At 40.0% G+C, this 26,683-nt stretch overlaps 1 protein-coding gene across 9 annotated transcripts in view; it reads right to left on the reverse strand.

Moving 5' to 3' along the window:
* The window catches only part of LOC124595310 (diacylglycerol kinase epsilon), a 203,312-nt gene that overhangs the window by 141,006 nt on the left and 35,623 nt on the right, over positions 1 to 26,683 (reverse strand). For all 9 annotated transcript variants that reach the window (XM_047134007.1, XM_047133999.1, XM_047134005.1 and 6 more), the window contains one exon: positions 10,226 to 10,356. In XM_047134007.1, coding sequence (XP_046989963.1) covers positions 10,226 to 10,356 — 131 coding nt within the window. The remainder of the gene's footprint in view (positions 1 to 10,225; positions 10,357 to 26,683) is intronic.

Raw genomic sequence — 26,683 nt, forward strand, 5'->3', positions numbered from 1 at the left:
GAAGTTCCAGAACATAATGAAACATTGGTTAGCTCGGGAATGGTTGAGAAAGAACTCTGATACTGGGAGGACTGCAGGGCTCAGTATATGTAGGCCTATAAAATTCTGGAGGTTGTTCAGCTGGAAGCTTCCCAAAAATCTGAGCTACTTTCTGTTAGGGACGTAGCTTCCACGCAGTCCATGGCTGCATTATCGTTTTATCAATTACTTCTTTACTGTAAGGGAATATTCCTGCTTTTTGAAAACCACTTTTCAACAATTCAGGTGGTGTTTCATTCCATACAGCAGTGAGGAGATTGGAAAAGTCACATTTGCTAATTTTTACCCCTTGATGATGTGTCTGGTGACGAGTTAACTTTTGGTCCCAAGTGGATTTCACACTCTTAAACACTGCTACATCCATTGGCTGCAGGATGAATTATCAGGCTCAACATTGTTGTCAGTCAAACAATGGTTCACATACTGTACTTTAATTGAAATGGTGACATTCTTTACAGTTCGGTGTCATATTTTATAAAAGGAAACGTGATTTAAAAATATAGTAGACGTAAATAAAAAATAAAATATATCTCACACAAACTCAGTAGACCTACAAATCCAGCACATCAGGTATTCTGGTATCCATATGTACAGGAAGGCCAGTTTAGTTGATCTAGTGTGATGGCAAAAACAAGGTTATAGCTTAAATAAATAAATAGGTTCGGGTAAGTTTGTTTGGGACAAGTGTAACCCCCCGCCCCCCTGGTTACACGTGCCCCAGCCAATTGGTTACACTTGCCCCACATGGGAAAAAGTTGGGGTAAGTGTAACCATGCCTGGCATAACAAGAGCTTTATCAGTAGAGTAAAACGAATCTCATATTTGAAATTATCATGCAAAAGTTAGTTTGTCACCAAAAAATTGTGCAGTTATCTTTAAAACTGCAAAAATGACAGACCACCAAATTTTGAGTATGTCACTCTCTCGCAGAGTGAAAATGTAGACGTCCATTCAAGTCCAAAAATTAATTACCAATTTATGTCAGATTTGACAACTTATGGTTAAATATAACAAAGAAAGGAGTAAATTAACATGTGTGACAAATCAGAGGTAAAAATACAGCTTCTTTAAGGCACCATAAGCCATGGTTACATTAACCCCATGGTTACACTTACCCCACTTCACCCATAATTTAAATATGTGCAAAGAATATATTTTAAAGTATTTGTGCTACACAAATACTTCACTGCATGATTCTCTACAGCCTACCTCATGCAGTATAAGTATGATTGCTTATTTCTGTAAATGCAATATTCTTTTTAAGTGGACATTAGCTGCACAGCCCCATAATTCAGTCCTCTAGTTAAGAAGAGGATAAATTGTTCCATAGTAAACTATTTATAATGTTTCACTAGGAACTATCTTGGTGCACTTGCTAAGGAGATGTAAGCCACTACCATATACATTACCCAATATTAGCTCACAAGCAGATGCTTTTACAACCTAATGTATACAGAATTTACCTATTTCTATACTTTTTAATTTATATTCATTTTTATATAAACATGACAACTCTCCTTTATCCGCATTGGTTCAATCTGACTGCATGTAATTTATGACTTTTTTTTTTTTTTTTTTTTTTTTGGTAAAGCCAAATTCCAGACAGACAACAACCAAGAAAAATAGAAGAAAAGAAACTTCATGCACAGCAAATTGGGATAAGCTAAGAGCACTATCAACTCACTTCACCAAAATATCAGGGGAATAAAAAATAAAGTAGATAAGCTGATAATGTGTTTAGATGATCTCAAAAATAAGAATGAGATTGATATACTTTGTCTGAGCACCATATAACTGTGGGGATGGAAAATGTCAGTATAAATGGGTATAATTTAGCATCTTACACTTGTAGATCTAGTATGGGTAAAGGAGGAGTTGCCATTTGCATAAAACAAGGGTATAAATACAGAGCTGCTGAAGTAAGCAAATTTTGGGTTGATCAGCACTTTGAGGTTTGTGCATGCGAACTTCAGCCAGATGATGTTGTGTTGACATTAGCAACAGTGTACAGGTCTCCACTAGGAGATTGGGAGCCATTCATTAAAAAGTTTGACTCCCTATTATGCTGTCTGCCAGACAAAAAGAAGAAGTTATTAATCTGTGGTGATTTCAATGTCAACTTTCTAAGCAATTCTGATAGGAAAAGTGAACTAGAAGTGTTGTTAACAACATATAACTTAGAATCAGTGATCAATTTCCCTACACATATAGCTCAGGACAGTAGTACTCTACTAGATAATGTATTTGTACAGCAAGAGGATGTAGAACAAACACATGCTTTCCCTGTGGCAAATGGATTAGCTGACCATGATGCACAACTGATTAACTTACAAAACCTAACAGGGCGTACACTTCAGAAACCATTAAGCAAAAGTGTGAGGGTGTTCAACCGGTATCTATAGATCACTTCAGAGAAAGTTTAGAAAATGTAAACTGGGAAGATGTATATAATGAGCCAAATGCTAATTATAAATGCAGCATATTTCTTGATAAATTTATATCCCTTTTTGAACATTGTTTCCCAAAGAAAATTTATATTTATTACTAAATGTAACACCACAAACTTTTCAAAGAAACCTTGAATTACTACAGGTATTAAAGTGTCTTCAGAAAGAAAAAGAAAACTGTATGAGGCAGCAAGAACTAGTAAAGATCCAGAAGTAGTTTTACACTATAAAAATTATTGTAACATACTGAGAAAAGTTGTAAGGAAATCAAGAAATATGTATGTTAGAGAAGAAATTAACAACTCCAGTAATAAAATCAAATCAATGTGGAATGTTGTTAAAAGGGAGACAGGAAAAGTAACCACTGGGGCAGGTAGTATTACTGTTAAAGAGAATGAGACCATCTTAACCAACAGTACACAGATAGCCAATGTATTTAACAATCACTTCTTAAGTGTAGGAGAAAAAATTGGTGAGAATAGTTCAAAAGAAAAAGCCAGGCAGAACATGGAAGAGTCAGAGTTGAAAAATTTTAATCAGATTAAGTTTCATCTAACAACCTCTTGTGAAATAGTGAAAATTATCAAATCTTTGAAAAATAAATTTTCTGTTGGAGTAGATGACATATCTAACAAGTTATTAAAACAACGTGGACCAATTGCAGCGACGTTTTGAGTCACATATGTAATGCATCACTGACTCAGGGTATTTTTCCAGACAGGTTAAAAATGCCATTGTCAGGCCTCTCTACAAAAAGGGAGAAACCACAGATGTCAATAATTACTGGCCAGTATCCTTGCTTACAGCATTTTCAAAAATCTTTGAGAAAGTAATGAACTCAAGAGTGGTTAGCCATCTCAACAGTAATGGGATACTTAACAAATCACAGTTCGGATTTCAGAAATGCTGTTCCACTGAGACAGCAATATACAATTTCACTGTCCACATAATAGAGTCTTTAAATAGTAAAATGTCACCAGTAGGAATATTCTGTGACTTATCCAAAGCATTTGATTGTGTGAACCATGACATTATGTTAGAGAAATCACAATTCTATGGTATAAATGGAACAGCATATGAGTGGTAAAAGTCATATCTACAGAACAGGAAGCAAAAAGTCTCTTTATATGCTCCAAGTGATTCAAAGGAGTTTGACACTTCATCTAACTGAGGTGAAATTACATTAGGTGTTCCACAAGGTTCGATCATGGGTCCCCTCCTGTTCTTGATATATGTGAATGACCTCCCTTCTTATGTGAAACAAGATGCTGAACTGACACTGTTTGCTGATGATACAAGCATAATTATTAATCCAGTAAAAGAAAGTCCGATAGAAAATGATACAAATAAGGTCTTTGAAAAAGTTATTAATTGGTTTTCTGCGAATGGGCTTGCTCCGAACTTTGAAAAAACACAGTACATCCAATTTTCTGCTGCAAAAAGTATAATTCCTTCAATAAATATAACACATCGAAATAAGTCAGTAGCCAGGGTAGAGCATACTAAGTTTTTGGGTGTACATATAGATGAGAACTTTAATTGGAAAAGTCATATTTTGGATCTCCTAAAGCGACTAGGTTCAGCAACTTTTGCAGTCAGAATAACTGCCAATTTTGAGGATGTAGAAATTAGTAAGCTAACATACAAACAAAAAACGTGAGTGTAATCGTAATAAGGAAGCAGTTGAACCAAAACAGAACGACATTAAAACGAAAAAAAGTGGGAATGCAAATAGCGGTGGAAAAAATTACTTAACAGTTGTTCACCAAAATATATGTTCCCTAGCAAATAAGACCCAACAGCTAGAAGTGGAGCTGGAGTCTACAGAGTGCTCAGTTGTTTGTCTCACTGAGCATTGGTGCAATGAGGCTGAAATTAATCAGTTAGTCTTGCAGTCTTATAATTTAGCGTGTGCATACTGTAGGGCTTCTATGAAGTGTGGAGGGTGTTGTATTTATGTAAAACAAAATTATCAGTATAAGACCAGAAGCGATTTATGTGTAATCAGTGAAGAGCAACATTTTGAACTGGCAGCAGTTGAAATCAGGGACCAATACAGGTGTAGGAATTTGATTATCTTATGTATATACAGATCTTCTAGTGGAGACTTCAATATCTTCTTCTCCAAGCTTAATCATGTTCTTGACAAGATATCCACTCCAAAGAACCACATTCTCATATGTGGAGACCTAAATGTGGATAAACTGAATCCTGATTCTACATGAGACTCATTACAAAGTCTTGCTCAAAGTTTCAATTTAGTTCCAATGGTTAACAGTGCAACCAGAATAACAAAATACTCAAAGACAGCTGTTGATCAGGTATTAACCGATTTAGGCAAAGAAAACTGTGAGGTGGTGGTAGCAGAGCTAGGATTATCTGATCACTCAGCTCAAATCATTAATATAAAAGTGGCTCCAAAAGAAACAAAGAAAATGCATATTTACAGACGAATTTTTTCTAAAAAAAATAGACATGAGTTTGCCAAACAGATAGCAGGACAAACATGGGACTCAGTATACTCAGAGGTAGATGCAAATGAAAAATTCAAAAATTTCATGACATTGTTTAAATTAAATTTTGAAGAAACATTTCCTAAAGTATTATGTCCATTACCAACAGCAGGAAAAAGCAAGTGGGTCACAAAAGGAATCAAAAAATCATCTGAAACACTAAAGTACCTGAGCTCCATTAAACACAGTCAAACTAATCCTGCTTTCTCACTCTTTTATAAAAGATATAGGAAAACATATAGGAAAATATTGTTTGCAGCAAAGAGAGCTCATAACTCCAAAATAGTGCACTCTGCTGAAAACAAAAATAAGGCAGTATGTAAGATTGTGAAGCAGGAAACTGGTACCAGGAAAATGAATCTGTCAAACTTGAAAATCAAAGAGGAAGGGACTTTAATAAAAGACCCAATATATTTGGCAAACTATATAAATGATTATTTTAGTAGCATAGGAATAAAATTACAGGAAAATTTTCTAACAGCCCCTCAGGTCAAAAAGCCAAATAATGGTGTATCACACTCAATGGTGTTATTCTCTACAACACAGGAAGAAGTCTATAAAGCAGTCAGCAAACTGAAAAACAAAAACTCAGCTGGTCTGGATGAAGTCCCCATTTTTATAATTAAGGACTGTATCAAGAGCCTACTTCCACTTTTAGTTGACATTATAAATCAATCTTTCAAGCAGGGCTACTTTCCAGACTACTTAAAATATGCGAAATTACTACCTCTCTTCAAAAAAGGTGATGCAGGAATAATTGAAAATTATAGGCCAATTTCTCTACTATCATGCTTTGCAAAAATATTAGAAACTATTATGAAAGATAGGCTAATCAATTATTTAAATAAATACAACTTACTGTCTGTTGACCAGTTTGGATTTCGATCAGGGAAAAGCACAGAATCAGCAACAGCACACCTCACAAAACACATTCTAGAAGCATTAGATAAAGGGAACTACACAACAGATATATTTCTTGATCTAACTAAAGCGTTTGATACAGTAGACCACAACATATTGTTAAATAAGTTAGATGAACTTGGAATTAGGGGACTTGTGAAAAAGTGGTTCCAGTCATATCTAAAAAATAGAAGACAGATAACTGAAATCTCACATATTTCAAGTTGCTCAAACTATATTGTAAAGTATACTTCAGACCCAAATTATGTAAATATAGGTGTCCCACAGGGTAGTGTCCTTGGCCCAGTACTATTCCTCATTTACATAAACGACTTCCCACAGAGCATCAAGCATGGACAAACAATATTGTTTGCAGATGACTCAAATGTTCTAATCAGTGACAAATCACCAGATGCACTAAAAGAAAAAGCCGAACAAACACTAAACAGTGTACGTGAGTGGGCATCCAATAATAAACTAACACTAAATCTTAAAAAAACAAACGCTGTTAACTTCTATGTCTGCAAAAAACCACACTTTAACAACTTTAAGTTAAACAATGAAACTATAGAATGTGTAGACTACACAAAATTTCTTGGTATGCATGTTGACAGTCAGTTAAAGTGGGAAGAACATATTAAAATACTTAGTAACAGAATCGCTACAGCATGCTATGCTCTGAGAATTCTGACTGCAGTTTGTGATACTACATGTGTCAGATCTGTATATTTTTCTTATATCCACTCTGTTATTACCTATGGAATAATATTTTGGGGAGTCAACAGTAAAAATATTCAAATAGTTTTCAAATTACAAAAAAGAGCAATTCGTATAATAACCAAGAGTGGCAGTAGGGCTCACTGCCTTGAACATTTCCAAAAGCTGGAAATCCTAACTGTCCCCTGTGAATACATTTTTCAAAGTGTTATGTATGTAAAAAAAAATATTGACTGCTATATGAAAAATTCATTAGTACACAGCTATGAAACTAGAAACCAATTCAATCTGCATCTAGAGAGGAAAAATAAAGTTAAAACTCAGCAGAGCTTGTTGTACAATGCTGTTAAATTATATAATAAATTACCCCAAAAAATAAGAGATATTGACACAATCGGACAGTTAAAAACAAAACTAAAATTTTTTTTATTAAATAAAAGTTATTACGCAGTAACGGACTATCTGAATTAAAACATGTAGTGTAATTAAAGTAGCCTGCATTGTAATACATGAGGAAATAATTATGATATGTAATCAAAAATTGTACAGTACTATAAGAAAATTACAAATTACACAAGGATATAAAACTAATTTAAGATACCTCAAAAATGTGTGTAAATACTAATTTTATGTGTATAATTGTAGGTATATTGTATTGTATATGATTTTGCTGACGAAATCCACACAATGTAAATTGTTACATGGATTAATAAAGAAATCAATCAATCAATCAATACTTCCCCTCTCTGATGTCATACAGAATAATATTCTGGGGCAACTCAACACTTAGGCAAAAGGTATTCACTGCTCTAAAGGAAGTAGTTAGAATAATGTGTAGGGTTCATAGTCGCACATCTTATAGGCATCTGTTTAAAAGGTTAGGAATTCTTACAACTGCTTCACAGTACATTTACTCAGTAACGAAATTTTTCCTTAACGACATGGACCAGTTTAAAATCAACAGCGACATTCATGATTACAATACTAGAAAAAAGGAAGACCAACACTATCCTCTACTTAACCTCTCTTTGGCACAGAAAGGGGTAAAATATGCTGCTATAAAACTTTTTGATAAATTACCAGATGAAATAAAATGTCTGACAGACAGCAACAATAGTTTCAAAAACAAATTGAAATCATACCTCCTCGAAAACTCCTTCTATACCATAGATGAATTCTTGAATATGAGTAAATAAATCTGGAGATATAATATATGCATTTTGTGCCATTTAAGGGAATGGGATAGATAATAGAAATATTTAGGTATAACACTATAATGCAAAAAATAAATAAATAAATAAATAAATAAAATAAATAAATAAATAAATTAAAAAAGACTTGTTTCCTGTGTACATTTGACACGTTCCACACCATAACTGTTTTTCAGTGCTGTTAATCAATGGAACACGTAACTAACTAACCAACCTTTAAGATTTTCTATCCCTGTATTAATATGGTGTTGAGACAAATGATTTATATTTCTTACCACCAAATGAGATCTTTCAAACAAACTAGCATCTCATTTACTTTAGTCCCCCCCCCTCCTCCTCTCACCCCCCCCCCCCCCCCCCCTCTCTCTCTCTCTCTCTCTCTCTCTCTCTCTCTCTCTCACACACACACACACACACACACACACATACCCTACACTCTTATGTCATGAACGGAATAGAATGAAATCTTTATCATCCTTGCATCATGTTTATCACACAGTTAGCTTCACCAATGAGATTTTGATGTTTGTACAAGCACATTTACTCACAAATACATATGTTCACAAGTAATTCTCATTACACACCTACATGAAAACTACACAATTCTCCCTTCCACTTACACAATATAGATCTACATACTATTTGTGTAATTACATAGTATTTGAGTAATTAAACAGCACACACAAACTTACCTGTTAGAACTAGAGCCCTTTATTCACTATTTGGGTCATTTGAATTACTTAGAATGAATTCTTCAACTGAATGTTATGCTTTTGTTTTAATTCAGAAGTATCTAATATCTGCTGAAATTTATCTGGAGGTTTGATTTTTATGGTTTATGTTATTTTATTGTCTAAGTTCAAACTTAGATATATGTATGACTGAAAACCTGAAAAATGATAAGTCTAGGTTACAGTCATTTCTTGTACTGTGCAAATGTAAATGGATTTGTCTTTCTGTGCTGGCAGATACTCTGAGGATTTCTGCAAATAGATTTGTCAGCCTGGCTTTATCCCTAGGCTATGGGAATTATATCCCCATCTGCCTATAGCATCCATGGGAACAGCACGGAACAGAAATCAACAAGGATACAAATACCAGCCATGAAAGCCTGAAATGCACAATAACACTTGTGTGTTTAGTACCTGCCCCTACATTGTCGAAGTGATTGGTTGGTTGTTTGGGGAAGGAGACTAGACAGCGTGGTCATTGGTCTCATCGGATTAGGGAAGGACGGGGAAGGAAGTCGGCCGTGCCCTTTCAGAGGAACCATCCCGGCATTTGCCTGGAGTGATTTAGGGAAATCAACGAAAACCTAAATCAGGATGGCCGGATGCGGGATTGAACCGTCGTCCTCCCGAATGCGAGTCCAGTGTCGAAGTGATGTGTAATACTTTTTACACTATGCTGTTTCTAGCTCCCACAAACAAAAGTAGGCTAGAGGAAATTAAACTTATTTCAGAAGTGAATATGAAAATTTATTCTCAATGTAAATTCTGTTTGGCCTTACTTATATTAATGTATTCAGAAGTTCACTGTGTACTTCAGCATAATCTCCCACATGTGTCATTACTTGAAACCAATATATTTCATGTACATATTTTAAGCTTAGTGTAGATTTCCCTGTACACAGAATCCTTGTACTTACAGTTTCTAATAAATACTGTTAAATTAGAATTATTTACTGGTATCTTACTGAGTTTGGATCACAAAAAGGTATTGTTAGAAGCACATTAGACTCAACCTGCCTCCAAAGCCATGATCATTAAGTCAGGTCTTTGTGATCATGCTCAATTCACAGGCAGCCAATTCACATCACAAAAAATTTCACTGTCTGTATTTGGCCAGTAAGGGGAGATGAGGTGGTGGCATAAAGTTCCTGATCACCAGAGGTTGTCCCACTGTCCTAGGTTGAATTTCAAATCTCTCCACAGTGTCTCACAGAGTAAGGCCACATGATACTGTTCATGGTGATCCACACATCACATGAGGACATTAAGCTCAGTAACCCCCTTCTTGGTGACAGAGAGAAGTACAATAAGTGTCAGCACTGGTTTTCACTCCCCCCCTCCTTTCAACATCATACAACACAAACATGACACCACACTATTCACACGCAACCCTTTTAATTACCTACAGTCACAACACGGCGCTTACATACAATGAGTATACCTACAGTCACAACACAGCGCTTACACACAATGAGTAAAGGGGGCAACTGTGTGCAAAGGAATAAAACCTTTCCTGATCAGGAAAATTCCTTGGCATTTCCCAGCCAACAATACCATATGAACATTTTTTCCATTGTGTGAGGCAAGACTAGAGAAACAATAAAACAATGTCATTTACAAGATGGTCACTGTGATTACTATTTGTGTGGCAATTACATTTCTCTTACCTGTCCAAGCTGTGGTTTGCATGCTGTGTGTACTGCTCGTTGGCACCAGCAGCACTGCCAGTCAACAAGCCCTGGACCACATCCACATTCATCATCACAAACATCACACACAGCACCAGCTGGCAGGTTTCCTATAACACAAAATGAGACTACTGAAACTAGTTCACGATTTTAATAGTGTCAGTTCTGCTACATCCTTTTGTACTCTAAGGTAATACTTTTATTTCATTCAACATGTCCCTTACAATATATCTTCAAAAGCAGGACAGAGCTTTGATTAGTTCTATCCTACCCTCAGCACATCACTGCCATTTGTATGTAATATGCAGCTACCACTGCCTACATTAGGACAGACTCTCTCTTATGCTGTGTTTGTATTACTTTCCTACAGAAACCAGTACCTGTATGTTAGAAGTACTGACCCTGGCTGTTGAAACACTTGTCCCACTGTGACACAAAGTGGTGAATGGCTGTCTCATAAAATTCTGAATGGCTGTCTCATAAAATTCCTGGGGCTACGACATTAACCAGTTCCACACGTACAACTGGACGTCGTCGTCTGAGGTGAATCGTTTGCCCCCTCATAGCCTTTTTAACGGAACTAAAAATGGCGTATTCACAGGGAGAGAGGTCCGGACTGTATAGAAGGTGGCTAAGAACCTCCCATTTGAATTTCTGCAGGAGTGCCATGACTGTGTTGGCCATATGAGGCTTTGTATTGTTGTGGAGCAGAATAACACCACAGGTGAGATTGTCTGCTCGTTTTGATTTTATCGCTTGGCAAAGGATGGTCAAGGTTTGCAGGTAACTCTGGGCATTCACTGTTGGTCCGTGCTGCAGGAAGTAAATCAGAAGGGGGCCATCTTGGTCAAAGAAGAACGTCAGAGTAAGCTTTCCTGCACTCGTGTGGATGGCCTTGGCTTTTTTTGAGTGGTGGTGACCCTGGATGTTTCCACTAGAGACTTTGTCATTTTGATTCTTGTTCGAAGTGATGATACCATGACTCATCTCCAGCCACCACTCATGCCAGGAACACATTCCCTTCCTGAGCATAGCGCTGCAGATGAGCAAGACAGTGGGGCACCCATTGGGCACGCACTTTGCACATGTGCAGCCATTCCTTCATGATCGTGTGAACACCTCCCATACTCAGTCCAACCACCGTATCTATGGCTTTCGCTGTCACCTAGTGATTCTGGGAAATGAGTGTATCTACCAGCTGGACGACATCATCAGTAATGCAGTGTGGTGTTCCGGACCATGCATCATCGACTATCGACATCCGTCCTTGCCTGAATCGATGAATGTCCATTCCTCCTACTCCTTCCGCTGTCAGAAAATGAACAACATCTCTTTGCTCTTCTGTTGACACCTCCATGTCAATGTTTGCAATATGACTGGCAGTTTTGGATGATTGATGCTTGCTGCTGCTAGCTCTGTATAGTCACGTGATGTGCACGCATGTCCTCTAGCGATGGGCTGTGAACTTCCACGCTCTGGTTGGAACCCCACATCGTAACACAGGCCATGATATTACCCTCCTGTCACCGATTTGTGTATTCCAGACTGCAGCTCGTTTCTTTTTGCATGGCCCTTATATATCTGAATTCTCTGTTTATCACAGATACACTGACATCAGGAGATTCATACAAGACTACCCATAAAATTTAGAAATAACACTAAATAACACTGAAAATAACTAGATAAAATCAAGTATAAAATATCAGTGCAGGCGTATTTAATATACTGTGGCTGGGTAACTACTTATAACTAATGGGTGAACAAGCCACCATGCAATACACTAAAACCACATACCTAAATTTTGGGGAGGAGTCCAAACATAAGGAGTCCTAACATCACATGAAACCTAAAAATACAAATCACACTCACCTCATTATCAGTTAAAGTAGAAGGTAGATCGTGTGGGAAACCCAGGTCTGCCCTCCGATTGTCACACAAAACACTCATTTAAAAAAGTCGTTTTCACAGCTTTGTGACACATCTTTGACACATTAGTGGTTCCTTGCAAGGTAAGAGAAAGCCATGTGTCAATGGGCAATGTCCCTCTCCAACCCTAATAAGCACTATTTCTTCAGTTTGTCATTCACACTCAAGTTTTCACTGGCTGTAGCTTATTGCCCAACACTGCCAGCTGCCAAGCCTCCATATGTGTGTGTGTGTGTGTGTGTGTGTGTGTGTGTGTGTGTGTGTGTGTGTCTATATATATATATATATATGTATGTGTGTGTGTGTTTTCCCTATGTAGATTCTTCAGCCTTCTTATCTAAAGATAAGATCTCGGTTATTAGAAACCATGGAAACTAGGAAGGACTTCAGTGATAGAAGTATGTGAATATGGAAAGAGGGGAAAAATAGGCAGGTCCTCAAATGAGAAGTAAGAAAGGATATAAATAGAAATGGTTGCTAAGATCAAAGAAGAAAAAGAAGATAGCCCCAAAGACAGGAAACCCTTCCCACCCCCCTTCCCCAGGATCCCTACCTCGCAGGTACTTGAGTGAGATGCCGGAGGAGGTTTGGTGTTATATCGTCTCCCACAGAACGGACATTCCCACCTTCACCCTTGAGGTCCCCGAAGGAAATCTTAGCAACCCTATGGAAATGGCAAATGGTGAAGAATCAGGTACACCTGTTTGTGGGGGTCGTCTGAAAGGTGTGATGGGTGTTTTGTGTTAGCCATGGTTTATTTGCTCTTGTAAACCATGCTTTTATCTACAACACACTTTCAAACTTAATACAAAACCTCCCATCTACATCACATCTCACAAAAGGTATAAAATATTTTACACAAAATAGAAAATCTATACACTATGGTATATTAGTTGTTCAACTAGTCACACAATATCATATTTTCTACAAACATAATATTCCAATCAGTTCACTTTATCTAAATATCACTTTTTACCTGTGATTCTCTAGAACTGTTTTTTATTTGACTGTCATATCTGTTTTTCTAAGATATAAGATTACAGGATAGTTTAAGATTTTAGGAATAGATGACAGAATAGTTTAAAATTTTAAAGGAATTCAGTGTAGGAAAACTATTTTGGAAGAAACACTGTAAACAGCTCGGGATCCAATGGTCATCACTCAACCCGTTAACTCAGAATGTTAACGTCCGTGGGGGATAAATAACTTTACGTCTATTGCAGTGTACTTCCCTTTCTCTAATCCAGTTGTAGAATCTACTAAAAATAAGGTCTTAAGATGGATCACTGTTTGTACCCAGTATGGTCCTCCATATTTCTGGAAAAATTTATGAGTATCCACCTTTAGCGTCTTTGAAAATGTTGTTTTATGAGAACCAGGTCATCGACTTGGTACTGAGGTTCTTTAGCCTTTGCATTGCGCTTACTTAATATTTGTTGTGCTTTTTCAATTAAATTTTTAAAAACTCTTTCCTGATTCATTTCATAATCAACACTCAGGCCTATTAAAACATTTAATTAGAGGTTCTATGAAAGGTTTACCTATAACTTCTAAAGGTGTTAACCCATTTGGTAGGTCATTCAGAATAAGTTCAAAGACTTCAACTTTTGTTGCCCACAAAGGATGTTTCTCATGACAGTAAGTATGACATAACTTCCCAGTTTCCATTACTCTTTCACATGGATTTGATGACTGGTTATAATTGGATGGTAATACCTGACGAATACCTTCCCATGCTAAATTCATTACTTACAAACTGTGGCCCATTATCTGTAAGAAACTGTTTCAGTTTAGCTACTTCTAGAAAGTATTGTTGTAAATAGTGTACAACTGTCTGCATATTGGCTCTTTTGGTTGGATATAGTTTAACATATTTTGACCAGCACTCTGTGATGACCAAAATATATGATACCCCTCCTTTTCCTTGTGGAATTGGTCCAAAAAAATCTGCTGCTGTGAGATCGTGTAACGACTTCGGAATAATAGGGTACATTTTGTACTCCACATGGGTATTATTCTCTTTCACCTCCTGACAGATTTCACACGTTATAATCATAGATGCTATCTTACACCCTAACTTCTTAAAATAATAGAACTTATTCATATGGATTATACACTTTTTGATTCCGAAGTGTCCATATCCTTTATGAACATACCACACAAGTGCGTCTTCCGTTACCTTCGGAATGCATAAGCGCCAGCATTGCGTTATTACGCTATCTCTCCAAAACAATATCCCTCAGTCAGATCCATAGTGCTAAAGAATCTTGCCTTTCCAAATTTGGGTAACAATTCATCAATATTAATTGGTCGCTCTCTCTCTCTCAGTCTCTATATGATGATTCAGTGCACGAGCATCTAATACTAATCATACTCCATCTGTAGCTTTCTTTACCATGACCAATGGCTAATTCATGATACTAGAACTTCGTTCTATAATATTATTATCAATCATTTTATTGATTTCATCCCTAACTGCTTCCTTCAAAGTTACCGGTATTGGATACGGCTTACATTAAATTTAATATAATGGAAGGAAACATTCCACGTGGGAAAAATTATATATAAAAACAAAGATGAGGTGACTTACCGAACAAAAGCGCTGGCAGGTCGATAGACACACAAACAAACACAAACATACACACAAAATTCAAGCTTTCGCAACAAACTGTTGCCTCATCAGGAAAGAGGGAAGGAGAGGGGAAGACGAAAGGAAGTTGGTTTTAAGGGAGAGGGTAAGGAGTCATTCCAATCCCGGGAGCGGAAAGACTTACCTTAGGGGGAAAAAAGGACAGGTATACACTCGCACACACGCACATATCCATCCACACATACAGACACAAGCAGACATATTTAAAGACAAAGAGTTTGGGCACAGATGTCAGTCGAGGCGTCTCCATGAAGCTGGGCTACGGTCCCGCACACCGTTAGGCCGTCTTCCGCTCACGCCCCAACATCGTGCAGCCCGCCTCCAGTGGTGTCGCGACAGGCGTGAATGGAGGGACGAATGGAGACGTGTTGTCTTCAGCGATGAGAGTCGCTTCTGCCTTGGTGCCAATGATGGTCGTATGCGTGTTTGGCGCCGTGCAGGTGAACGCCACAATCAGGACTGCATACAACCGAGGCACACAGGGCCAACACCCGGCATCATGGTGTGGGGAGCGATCTCCTACACTGGCCGTACACTACTGGTGATCGTCGAGGGGACACTGAATAGTGCACGGTACATCCAAACCGTCATCGAACCCATCGTTCTACCATTCCTAGACCGGCAAGGGAACTTGCTGTTCCAACAGGACAATGCACGTCCACATGTATCCCGTGCCACCCAATGTGCTCTAGAAGGTGTAAGTCAACTACCCTGGCCAGCAAGATCTCCGGATCTGTCCCCCATTGAGCATGTTTGGGACTGGATGAAGCGTCGTCTCACGCGGTCTGCACGTCCAGCACGAACGCTGGTCCAACTGAGGCGCCAGGTGGAAATGGCATGGCAAGCCGTTCCACAGGACTACATCCAGCATCTCTACGATCGTCTCCATGGGAGAATAGCTGCCTGCATTGCTGCGAAAGGTGGATATACACTGTACTAGTGCCGACATTGTGCATGCTCTGTTGCCTGTGTCTATGTGCCTGTGGTTCTGTCTGTGTGATCATGTGATGTATCTGACCCCAGGAATGCGTCAATAAAGTTTCCCCTTCCTGGGACAATGAATTCACGGTGTTCTAATTTCAATTTCCAGGAGTGTATAATATTGCCCCTAAGTACATCTGTCTTGTATAGACCCTCTATATACTCCTTCCACCTTTCAGTTTTCCCTTGTTTATTTAGAACTGGTTCTCCATCTGAGCTCTTGATATTTATACAGCTGCTTCTCTTTTCTCCAAAGTTCTGTTCAATTTTCATACAGGAGGCACCTATCTTTTCCCTAGTGATATACGCTTCTAAGTCCTCTAGCCATCCCTTCTTAGCCATTTTGCACTATCTGCCAATCTCATTTTTAGACATTTGTATTCCCTTTCGCCTGCTTCATTTAGCACATTTTTGTATTTTCTCCTTTCATCACTTAAATGCAACATCTGTTGTGTTACCCAAGGATTTCTATCAGCCCTAATTTTTTTACCTACTTGATCCTCTACTGCCTTCACTATTTCATCTCTTAAAACTACCCATTCTTCTTCCACTGTATTCCTTCCCCTGTTCTTGCCAATCATTCCCTAATGCTCCCTCTGAAACTCTCAACAAACTCTGATTCTTTCAGTTTATCTGGATCCCATCTCCTTAATTCCCTACCTTTTTTTGCAATCACTTCGGTTTTAATTTAATCTGGGCAGTTAAACCAAGATCTCTTCCCGTGCGAAGCACAACGTTCCACCAGCATGCCACATGATTACTGCTGATGTATGCCCAGAGCTTAATGTTGCAGAGGACTAGCTGTATTCACCAGTTCCCAGCTCAGGAAACCGGAAACTGCCAAACCATACCCAACCAAAAAAGACTGAGTTCCCTGAGGTGCCACCATTCGACAGCTCCCATGGGGCACATGAGGCTTATCTAATGTTAAGAGTGCAGTGAACACAGCCCCAGAAATGTGTCTAGCCAATACACTAAACCAACTGGAATTTCCGTCATGAGAATAACTATCAATGAAAGAACACAGTCCTCCAAAAAATTCCTTGTAGCAAAACGCAGCTATATTATCATCCTTGAGGTGGACATCTTGTGCATATCACAATTAATGGAATATTGGAGCTCCAGTTTGACAAACTTACTCCAAAAAGTTCATGCAACGAAGATTGTACTAGAATACTGTCTACCACTGGAGATGCTATTATCCCACAAACAACAAGATGAGTTCTGACGAGCTCTAGTACATTGCAAAAAAGTTCTCCCCCTCACAAAATAACTCGATGTGTCAGTAACTATTAGAAGTCAACAAGGAGAGCCCTGGGTCACCAACTGACATGAACAGCCAGAATTCATCCCTAAGAGTAATGCATAGGGACAGCTGAACCAGTCCAGTCTGATCAACTGCAGGCCATCAATTTTTCAGAAGAAAGGGAGAAATGCTGTGAAATTACAGAGTCCTTAGCCCTCTCGTGTGGGCCTTGCGAGGAACAAAGATAGCACATGGTGAGCCTGTGATGATTACTGGTGGCTGATCATAATCCCTAAAAAAGATGTCTTACTGTGTGGGGATTCACAGGAGTCTGTTTTCCGTTGTCGTTGAGTACTTCATGAATAAAGCTACATTTGGGTTAATTTGGACTGGTCTCATGTACTACTTAGTTACAGCATTGGCAATGAGTTTAGAATGGTTTCTGCATGTGCCATCTTTACATATGGTTTCATTAGGTTTATTCATTATGGATGCCGTGCTACCAATCCTGACTGAACAGCTTACTTTTGCTGTGACCACATTGCGGTTTCCATTAACAGACAGGGTACCATTCCACTGACCCATTCACATACGTTCCCTTCATATGATGAGTCTGCCGAGGATTGGAATGCTTACGAAAAAAGATTCAGACAGCACTTTTTGGCTTTTGGTGCCACAAACTAGAATTGTGCCAAGCCTTCTTCCTCTTATGCAGTCCACTTAAGGTGTATCACTTACTTGTCAACTTGCTCCTTTACAAGAAACAGTAGCATTTATTTTGATCACATGTGCAGTTTATTGTTCAACTACTATCACAAGCAAACGCATGTCACAGCGATGTGAGTTGAAGTCTACCGATGCCGGAATAAACTAAACCAGTCGTACAGCTCCTGGGCAGCTGAACTTCACGATCTTAGCCGTAAGTGTCAATTTGTTACTGATGTCCATAATGATTCTCATGCAGACTCTTATGGTGTGCGACACAAGTTATCTGTTTAGCTCCGGACAAGGAAGTACGTCAGGAGGCATTATTCTGTGAAAACCACCTGTTGGCTAAAGTTTTGCAAATAGCACACTCTTTTGAAGTTTGTCGGGTGGCAGGTAGCCAAGTTGAAGCATGGGGTGATGTGGCAGTAGTGTCGCATGATGTGCCCACTAGGTTGAGAGATAGCTTACATGAGGCAGCGGCAGAGGCAGGGGTAAACATGCAGGCCCAACGCCAAGCTGACTAAGGCCACGCCAAGTAGTCGCAACCACAACTGCCACAGCACCAGCGTCGACATTCTCTGTTACCATCTTGTCCTTTCTGTTTTGTCCAGGATGAACTTTTGGCACACCCTAAGTGCCGGAAGAAAAGCCACATCGCCTCCGTGTGAAGTTCACTGACAGTTGCTCAGGATATGGACATGGATGTAAACTGTGTGACTCCAATGCTTGTGACTTGTTTACTGAATTAAGTATTTTTTGTCAAGTGCTTGGCTACAGGTCAACATGGGTGCTGCAACGACGTTATTCAATTCTTAAACCTATCTGAGTTTAGGCTCTCTGCCAGTGATACCAGTCATGCGGAAGCTGGTCATTTAAAACAAACAGAATATTGCACACTTGGGACAATTTATGGTATTTGCCTCTCACAAGTCAATGGTTTGTTCTATTACATTTTCGGCAGTGGCGGATGCCAGTGTTGAGAACTTGTTTGGGATGGATGCATTTCAGGCATTTGGATTTTCTATCATCGATGCAGTTCACCTTGTATCCGATCAGGTACTGTATTCTCAGTTGGAAACACAGAGTGAGGAGTTTTCCGATTTGTTTTCGGAAGATATAGGGTGTGCTATGTACTTTTCTGCTCATATTTCTTTAAAATCCACAGCTTGACCTCATTTTTGTCGTGTGAATACTGTCATGGGCCCCTGAAAGATCAAGTGAAAGGAGAATTGGACAGACTTCAATCTCTACAGGTGTGCAACCTGTTATGGCTAGTAAATGGTCGTCTCCACTAGTTGTAGCTTAGAAACAGTCGGGGAAACTTAGCCTCTGTGGCGACTTCAGTACTAGTGTCAAAAGTGCAGTCGAACATGGATACATATCCTCTCCCACACCAGGAGGAACTCTTGGTGAAATTATCAGATGGCCAGCACTTTTCTAAAATTGATTTGTCTGAAGCATATCTGCAGGTTCCTGTGGATGAAAGTCTGTGCGAGTTCTGGTTTTGAATACTCCTTTTGGTCTTATCAATATTTGCGCAGTGTTTTTAACCTATTGTTTATTTGGGGTTTAAAGTCTCGCAGGATGGGGTGCACCCTCTGCCAGACCACATCTTTGCTTTTACATCTATGCCTTGCCCCTCGTCCACAAAGGAGCTTGAGGCCTCCCTAGGGAAGACAGCCTCTTAGCATAAATTTCTGTCAGGGGTGGCCACCTCGGCCCACCCATCACATGCCTTGTTATGCAAGAATGTGCCTTTTTGCTGGAGCCAGGATTCGGAATGTGCTTTTCAAATGGAAATCCAGACTACTCTCAGCTCCTTGTTTAGCTACGTTCCTTCTGGACCAGCATATAGTTTTGACAACTGATACCTCACACTACAGCCCCATTATTGTCCTCATGCACCAGTATGCTGATGGCTTTGAATGACCTGTTGGTTTTGCCTCTCCATAAACGGTTGGTTTCCTTGTTTAACCCTGACACTTCCTTGCCTGACAAGGCAGCACATTGCCTCCAATGCTGGATGCTATTCTTGTCTCTCTACAATTATGAAATCAATTTTTGACCCACGTCTTGTCCCATCTTCCTGTGGGTCCTGATCTCGACTTTGATCATGAAGAATTGCTTTGCTTCCATCTTGACAGTGAAACACAGGCTGCGGGTAAGGGTTTCCCAATTATAAGATTGCACGCAGCAGCTGCTGTTGCTGCACACCTGGGTCTCCACCAGGTGGTTTGGTCTGTGCAACAGGGCTGGGCACATAAACTGCCAGGTTGGCTTCAGACCCTCTGCATAACTATTTTTCCTTATGGTATCACCTCTCTGTTTTTGATAGTGTTTTGCTGCTGTCCACAGAAGGGCTCTCTCCCAGAGTAGTCATTCCCACTGCATTATGGTGCGAGGTTCTACGCCTTCTCCACCAGGGCCATTGGGGAATTTTGTGCACTAAACAGTTAGATAGGAGGGATGGTTTTTGACCGGCGATTGATGGTGAAATTGTTCATTTTGTCACAGCTTGTGAGCAATGTGCCCAACAAATGGCTTCTAGGGCATCTCTGTCACCCTGACCCACTCCACACCAGCGATGGGGACACCATCATGTAGTCTTTGAGGTCCCTTCTTGAGTTCCTATTGGCTTTTGATTGTGGATGCATTTTCCCAGTTCCCTTACATTCCCTTGTGTGCATCAACATTGGCTGAGGTCACAAGTTCATATGCTCTTAAGGATTTTTTCTGTTGTGAGGTTGCCTTGTACCTTAATTTCCGATAATGGGCCCCAGTTTGTTTCTGACATCTTTCAATTGTTTTGTTTCAGTCACAGCATTCAGCACGTTATGGCTCTGCCATTTGATCCTCAATCAAATGGCAGTCCCAAATGAAAAACTTTTGTTGTGGATTATTTGCTGGATGACACCCTTCTCTGTCTTCTGAGCACATATTGCTTCACGTCTATAGGGTAGTGGAGCCCAGCTGAGTTGCTCCACAGCTGGCAGCCACGCATGCTCCTCCACCTTCTGCAGCCTGTGCTGCAACTGCTGCAGTTGGGTTCATCTGGCCGCTTTGTGCTGAGACTACTGGTATGCGCAAGAGGGTTTCGCCACCGGCCCAATTGGACACCGGCTACTGTTGTCTGCTGCCGTGGATGCTGTCTGTGTGATGTCTGTGTAGCCAAAGGGCTGGTGTCAAGCACCATGATCAGCTCCTCCCTCACTCACTGCTGAAAGCCGCTAGTTCATGGGTGCTGCCCCCATCTTCATAGCCTGCCCCGCCACCCTCTGCTTTGAGGCCATCATCGCCTACTGTGGAGATGCCTCCATCCCATTGTCTGCCATCTTCCACATATGGCACCCAGGGGTTCCAGGTTACCGGCACCGGGTGCCACCCTGTCTCCAACCTTGGATACATTGCTACAGCCTGCTGTTCCAGTCAGGCCACCTCCCTCCGACCCCTCTCCACTCTCCATCATCACACCAGCCTTCATCGCCGGTGGATCCAGCCCTGTTGCCCTCCCACTGGGACCTGCCTACTGATAATGTTGAGATGGTAATGGCAACCTCCTCTCTCGTCCTGTCATTGGACACCACATGGGCCCACCGCCCCTGGGCAAGCTTACAACTAGTGTGTGTGCGACAAGGGTGGCATCACTGTGTAAGTGTGTTTGAATCAGCGCCAACTGTGTCAATGCAGGCCAGCTGCTGGAGACTGCCTGTGGGAGGCGTGCACGTAGAGAGGTCTCCACACTGTGCAATCTACCAGTAACTCATGCATATAAATGCGTGGAACAGACCTAACAATCCTCTTGTGTGTCTTTCCAGTGTGCCATTCACAACCACGTGCTGCGTCTTGTTATGTGGCGATCCAAGCGAATCTGTTTACCGTTGTAGTTGAGGGCTTCATGAACAAAGCCATATTGGGTACTTCGGACAGGTCTCATGTGCTACACAGTTATTACAGTAGTAAAATACGATCAGGGTAAAGACTTTGCTAATGTTCACATTTTAGCAAAATTGTTGTGTGAAAAAAAAAAAAATGAAAAGTGAGAGAAGCAGTCAAGATTTCTAAATATCAAAGAAGCAGTCAAGATTTCTAAATATCAGAATAAATTTAATTGTGACTAAAGCTTTAGATTGCTGGCAATATGGTTGCCTACCCTCAGTGCAACAAGGACATTGACAGAATATGCACACATAGGTATTAATACCTCCCATGAACCATGGACCTTGCCGTTGGTGGGGAGGCTTGCGTGCCTCAGCGATACAGATGGCCGTACCGTAGGTGCAACCACAACGGAGGGGTATCTGTTGAGAGGCCAGACAAACATGTGGTTCCTGAAGAGGGGCAGCAGCCTTTTCAGTAGTTGCAGGGGCAACAGTCTGGATGATTGACTGATAACATTAACCAAAACGGCCTTGCTGTGCTGGTACTGCGAACGGCTGAAAGCAAGGGGAAACTACAGCCGTAAATTTTCCCGAGGACATGCAGCTTTACTGTATGATTAAAAGATGATGAGTCCTCTTGGGTAAAATATTCCGGAGGTAAAATAGTCCCCCATTTGGATCTCCGGCCGGGGACTACTCAAGAGGACGTCGTTATCAGGAGAAAGAAAACTGGCGTTCTACGGATCGGAGCGTGGAATGTCAGATCCCTTAATCGGGCAGGTAGGTTAGAAAATTTAAAAAGGGAAATGGATAGGTTAAAGTTAGATATAGTGGGAATTAGCGAAGTTTGGTGGCAGGAGGAACAAGACTTTTGGTCAGGTGATTACAGGGTTATAAATACAAAATCAAATAGGGCTAATGCAGGAGTAGGTTTAATAATGAATTAAAAAATAGGAGTGCGGGTTAGCTACTACAAACAGCATAGTGATAGCATTATTGTGGCCAAGATAGACACAAAGCCCATGCCTACTACAGTAGTACAAGTTTATATGCCAACTAGCTCTGCAGATGATGAAGAAATTGATGAAATGTATGACGAGATAAAAGAAATTATTCAGGTAGTGAAGGGAGACAAAAATTTAATAGTCATGGGTGACTGGAATTCGTCAGTAGGAAAAGGGAGAGAAGGAAACATAGTAGGTGAATATGGATTGGGGGGAAGAAATGAAAGAGGAAGCCGCCTGGTAGAATTTTGCACAGAGCATAACTTAATCATAGCTAACACTTGGTTCAAGAATCATAAAAGAAGGTTGTATACCTGGAAGAATCCTAGAGATACTAAAAGGTATCAGATAGATTATATAATGGTAAGTCAGAGATTTAGGAACCATGTTTTAAATTGTAAGACATTTCCAGGGGCAGATGTGGATTCTGACCACAATCTATTGGTTATGAACTGCAGATTGAAACTGAAGAAACTGCAAAAAGGTAGGAATTTAAGGAGATGGGACCTGGATAAACTGAAAGAACCAGAGGTTGTACAGAGTTTCAGGGAGAGCATAAGGGAACAATTGACAGGAATGGTGGAAAGAAATACAGTAGAAGAAGAATGGGTAGCTCTGAGGGATGAAGTAGTGAAGGCAGCAGAGGATCAAGTAGGTAAAAAGATGAGGGCTAATAGAAATCCTTGGATAACAGAAGAAATATTGAATTTAATTGATGAAAGGAGAAAATATAAAAATGCAGTAAATGAAGCAGGCAAAAAGGAATACAAACGTCTCAAAAATGAGATCGACAGGAAGTGCAAAATGGCTAAGCAGGGATGGCTAGAGGACAAATGTAAGGATGTAGAGGCTTGTCTCACTAGGGGTAAGATAGATACTGCCTACAGGAAAATTAAAGAGACCTTTGGAGAAAAAGAACCACTTGTATGAATATCAAGAACTCAGATGGCAACCCAGTTCTAAGCAAAGAAGGGAAGGCAGGAAGGTGAAAGGAGTATATAGAGGGTTCATACAAGGGCAATGTACTTGAGGACAATATTATGGAAATGGAAGAGGATGTAGATGAAGATGAAGTGGGAGATACGATACTGCGTGAAGAGTTTGACAGAGCACTGAAAGACCTGAGTCAAAACAAGGCCCCGGGAGTAGACAACATTCCATTAGAACTACTGATGGCCTTGGGAGAACCAATCATGACAAAACTATACCATCTGGTGAGCAAGATGTATGAGACAGGCGAAATTCCCACAGACTTCAAGAAGAATATAATAATTCCAATCCCAAAGAAAGCAGGTGTTGACAGATGTGAAAATTACCGAACTATCAGTTTAATAAGTCACAGCTGCAAAATACTAACGCGAATTCTTTACAGACGAATGGAAAAACTGGTAGAAGCGGACCTCAGGGAAGATCAGTTGGGATTCCGTAGAAATGTTGGAACACGTGAGGCAATACTAACCTTACGACTTATCTTAGAAGAAAGATTAAGAAAAGGCAAACCTACGTATCTAGCATTTGTAGACTTAGAGAAAGCTTTTGACAACGTTAACTGGAATACTCTCTTTCAAATTCTGAAGGTGGCAGGGGTAAAATACAGGGAGCGAAAGGCTATTTACAATTTGTACAGAGGCCAGATGGCAGTTATAAGAGTCGAGGGGCATGAAAGGGAAGCAGTGGTTGGGAAAGGAGTGAGACAGGGTTGTAGCATCTCCCCAATGTTATTCAATCTGTATATTGAGCAAGCAGTAAAGGAAACAAAAGAAAAATTCGGAGTAGGTATTAAAATTCATGGAGAAGAAGTAAAAACTTTGAGGTTCGCCGATGACATTGTAATTCTGTCGGAGACAGCAATGGACTTGGAAGAGCAGTTGAACGGAATGGACAGTGCCTTGAAAGGAGGATATAAGATGAACATCAACAAAAGTAAAACGACGATAATGGAATGTAGTCCAATTAAATCGGGTGATGCTGAGGGGATTAGATTAGGAAATGAGACACTTAAAGTAGTAAAGGAGTTCTGCTATTTAGGGAGTAAAATAACTGATGATGGTCGAAGTAGAGAGGATATAAAATGTAGACTGGCAATGGCAAGGAAATCGTTTCTGAAGAAGAGAAATTTGTTAACATCGAGTACAGATTTAAGTGTCAGGAAGTCATTTCTGAAAGTATTTGTATGGAGTGTAGCCATGTATGGAAGTGAAACATGGACGATAACCAGTTTGGACAAGAAGAGAATAGAAGCTTTCGAAATGTGGTGCTACAGAAGAATGCTGAAGATAAGGTGGGTAGATCACGTAACTAATGAGGAGGTACTGAATAGGATTGGGGAGAAGAGAAGTTTGTGGCACAACTTGACTAGAAGAAGGGATCGGTTGGTAGGACATGTTTTGAGGCATCAAGGGATCACAAATTTAGCATTGGAGGGCAGCGTGGAGGGTAAAAATCGTAGAGGGAGACCAAGAGATGAATACACTAAGCAGATTCTGAAGGATGTAGGTTGCGGTAGGTACTGGGAGATGAAGAAGCTTGCACAGGATAGAGTAGCATGGAGAGCTGCATCAAACCAGTTTCAGGACTGAAGACAACAACAACAACAACAACAACAACAACAGGTATTAATAAGATGCTGTTCCTGCTCAACTTTGGAGCCACTAGTACATCAGAGAACACATCCACGGCACGGTCACTGACCCGCCAATTATCAAGATTTACAGATGTGGAAAATACTCTTCTTAAATTTGTAATAGCTTGACAGTGCACCACAGTATGCAGCCACTTCCAAGAAGCAAGCCTCAGCAAGAAGGTCAAAATATCAGCTGGGAAGATTCTAGCAATGCTCAAGCAGTTTTAACATTACCTGCATCCCACCCGTAGATGCATTGCCTCACAGAACGTTTCAATACCACACCAGCAGATATACTGTCAATAAGAGGTGAGATAAAAAAGAAATGGGAATTTTTTTTATTTTTGCAGGCTTTATACATCCAATTTTCAATTTCTTTTTATTTTATTATATTTTTTTGGTACATGTGTTCCTGATGTATGTCTGTATTTTCACCTGTTTTGAATATTTAATTTATTGCTGATGTACAAAAAGATTACATGTTTTTCTAGCACTCAACCAATTTTTACTTTCGAAAAAGATGTTGTTGTTGTTGTGGTCTTCAGTCCTGAGACTGGTTTGATGCAGCTCTCCATGCTACTCTATCCTGTGCAAGCTTCTTCATCTCCCAGTACCTACTGCAACCTACATCCTTCTGAATCTGCTTAGTGTATTCATCTCTTGGTCTCCCTCTACGATTTTTACCCTCCACGCTGCCCTCCAATGCTAAATTTGTGATCCCTTGATGCCTCAAAACATGTCCTACCAACCGATCCCTTCTTCTAGTCAAGTCGTGCCACAAACTTCTCTTCTCCCCAATCCTATTCAATACCTCCTCATTAGTTACATGATCTACCCACCTTATCTTCAGCATTCTTCTGCAGCACCACATTTCGATAGCTTCTATTCTCTTCTTGTCCAAACTGGTTATCGTCCATGTTTCACTTCCATACATGGCTACACTCCATACAAATACTTTCAGAAACGACTTCCTTACACTTAAATCTATACTCGATGTTAACAAATTTCTCTTCTTCAGAAACGATATCCTTGCCATTGCCAGTCTACATTTTATATCCTCTCTACCTCGACCATCATCAGTTATTTTGCTCCCTAAATAGCAAAACTCCTTTACTACTTTAAGTGTCTCATTTCCTAATCTAATCCCCTCAGCATCACCCGATTTAATTGGACTACATTCCATTATCCTCGTTTTGCTTTTGTTGATGTTCATCTTATATCCTCCTTTCAAGACACTGTCCATTCCGTTCAACTGCTCTTCCAAGTCCTTTGCTGTCTCTGACAGAACTACAATGTCATCGGCAAACCTCAAAGTTTTTACTTCTTCTCCATGAATTTTAATACCTACTCCGAATTTTTCTTTTGTTTCCTTTACTGCTTGCTCAATATACAGATTGAATAACATCGGGGAGAGGCTACAA

This window comes from Schistocerca americana, chromosome 2, assembly GCF_021461395.2.
Source record: "Schistocerca americana isolate TAMUIC-IGC-003095 chromosome 2, iqSchAmer2.1, whole genome shotgun sequence".
Classification (NCBI taxonomy): domain Eukaryota; kingdom Metazoa; phylum Arthropoda; class Insecta; order Orthoptera; family Acrididae; genus Schistocerca; species Schistocerca americana.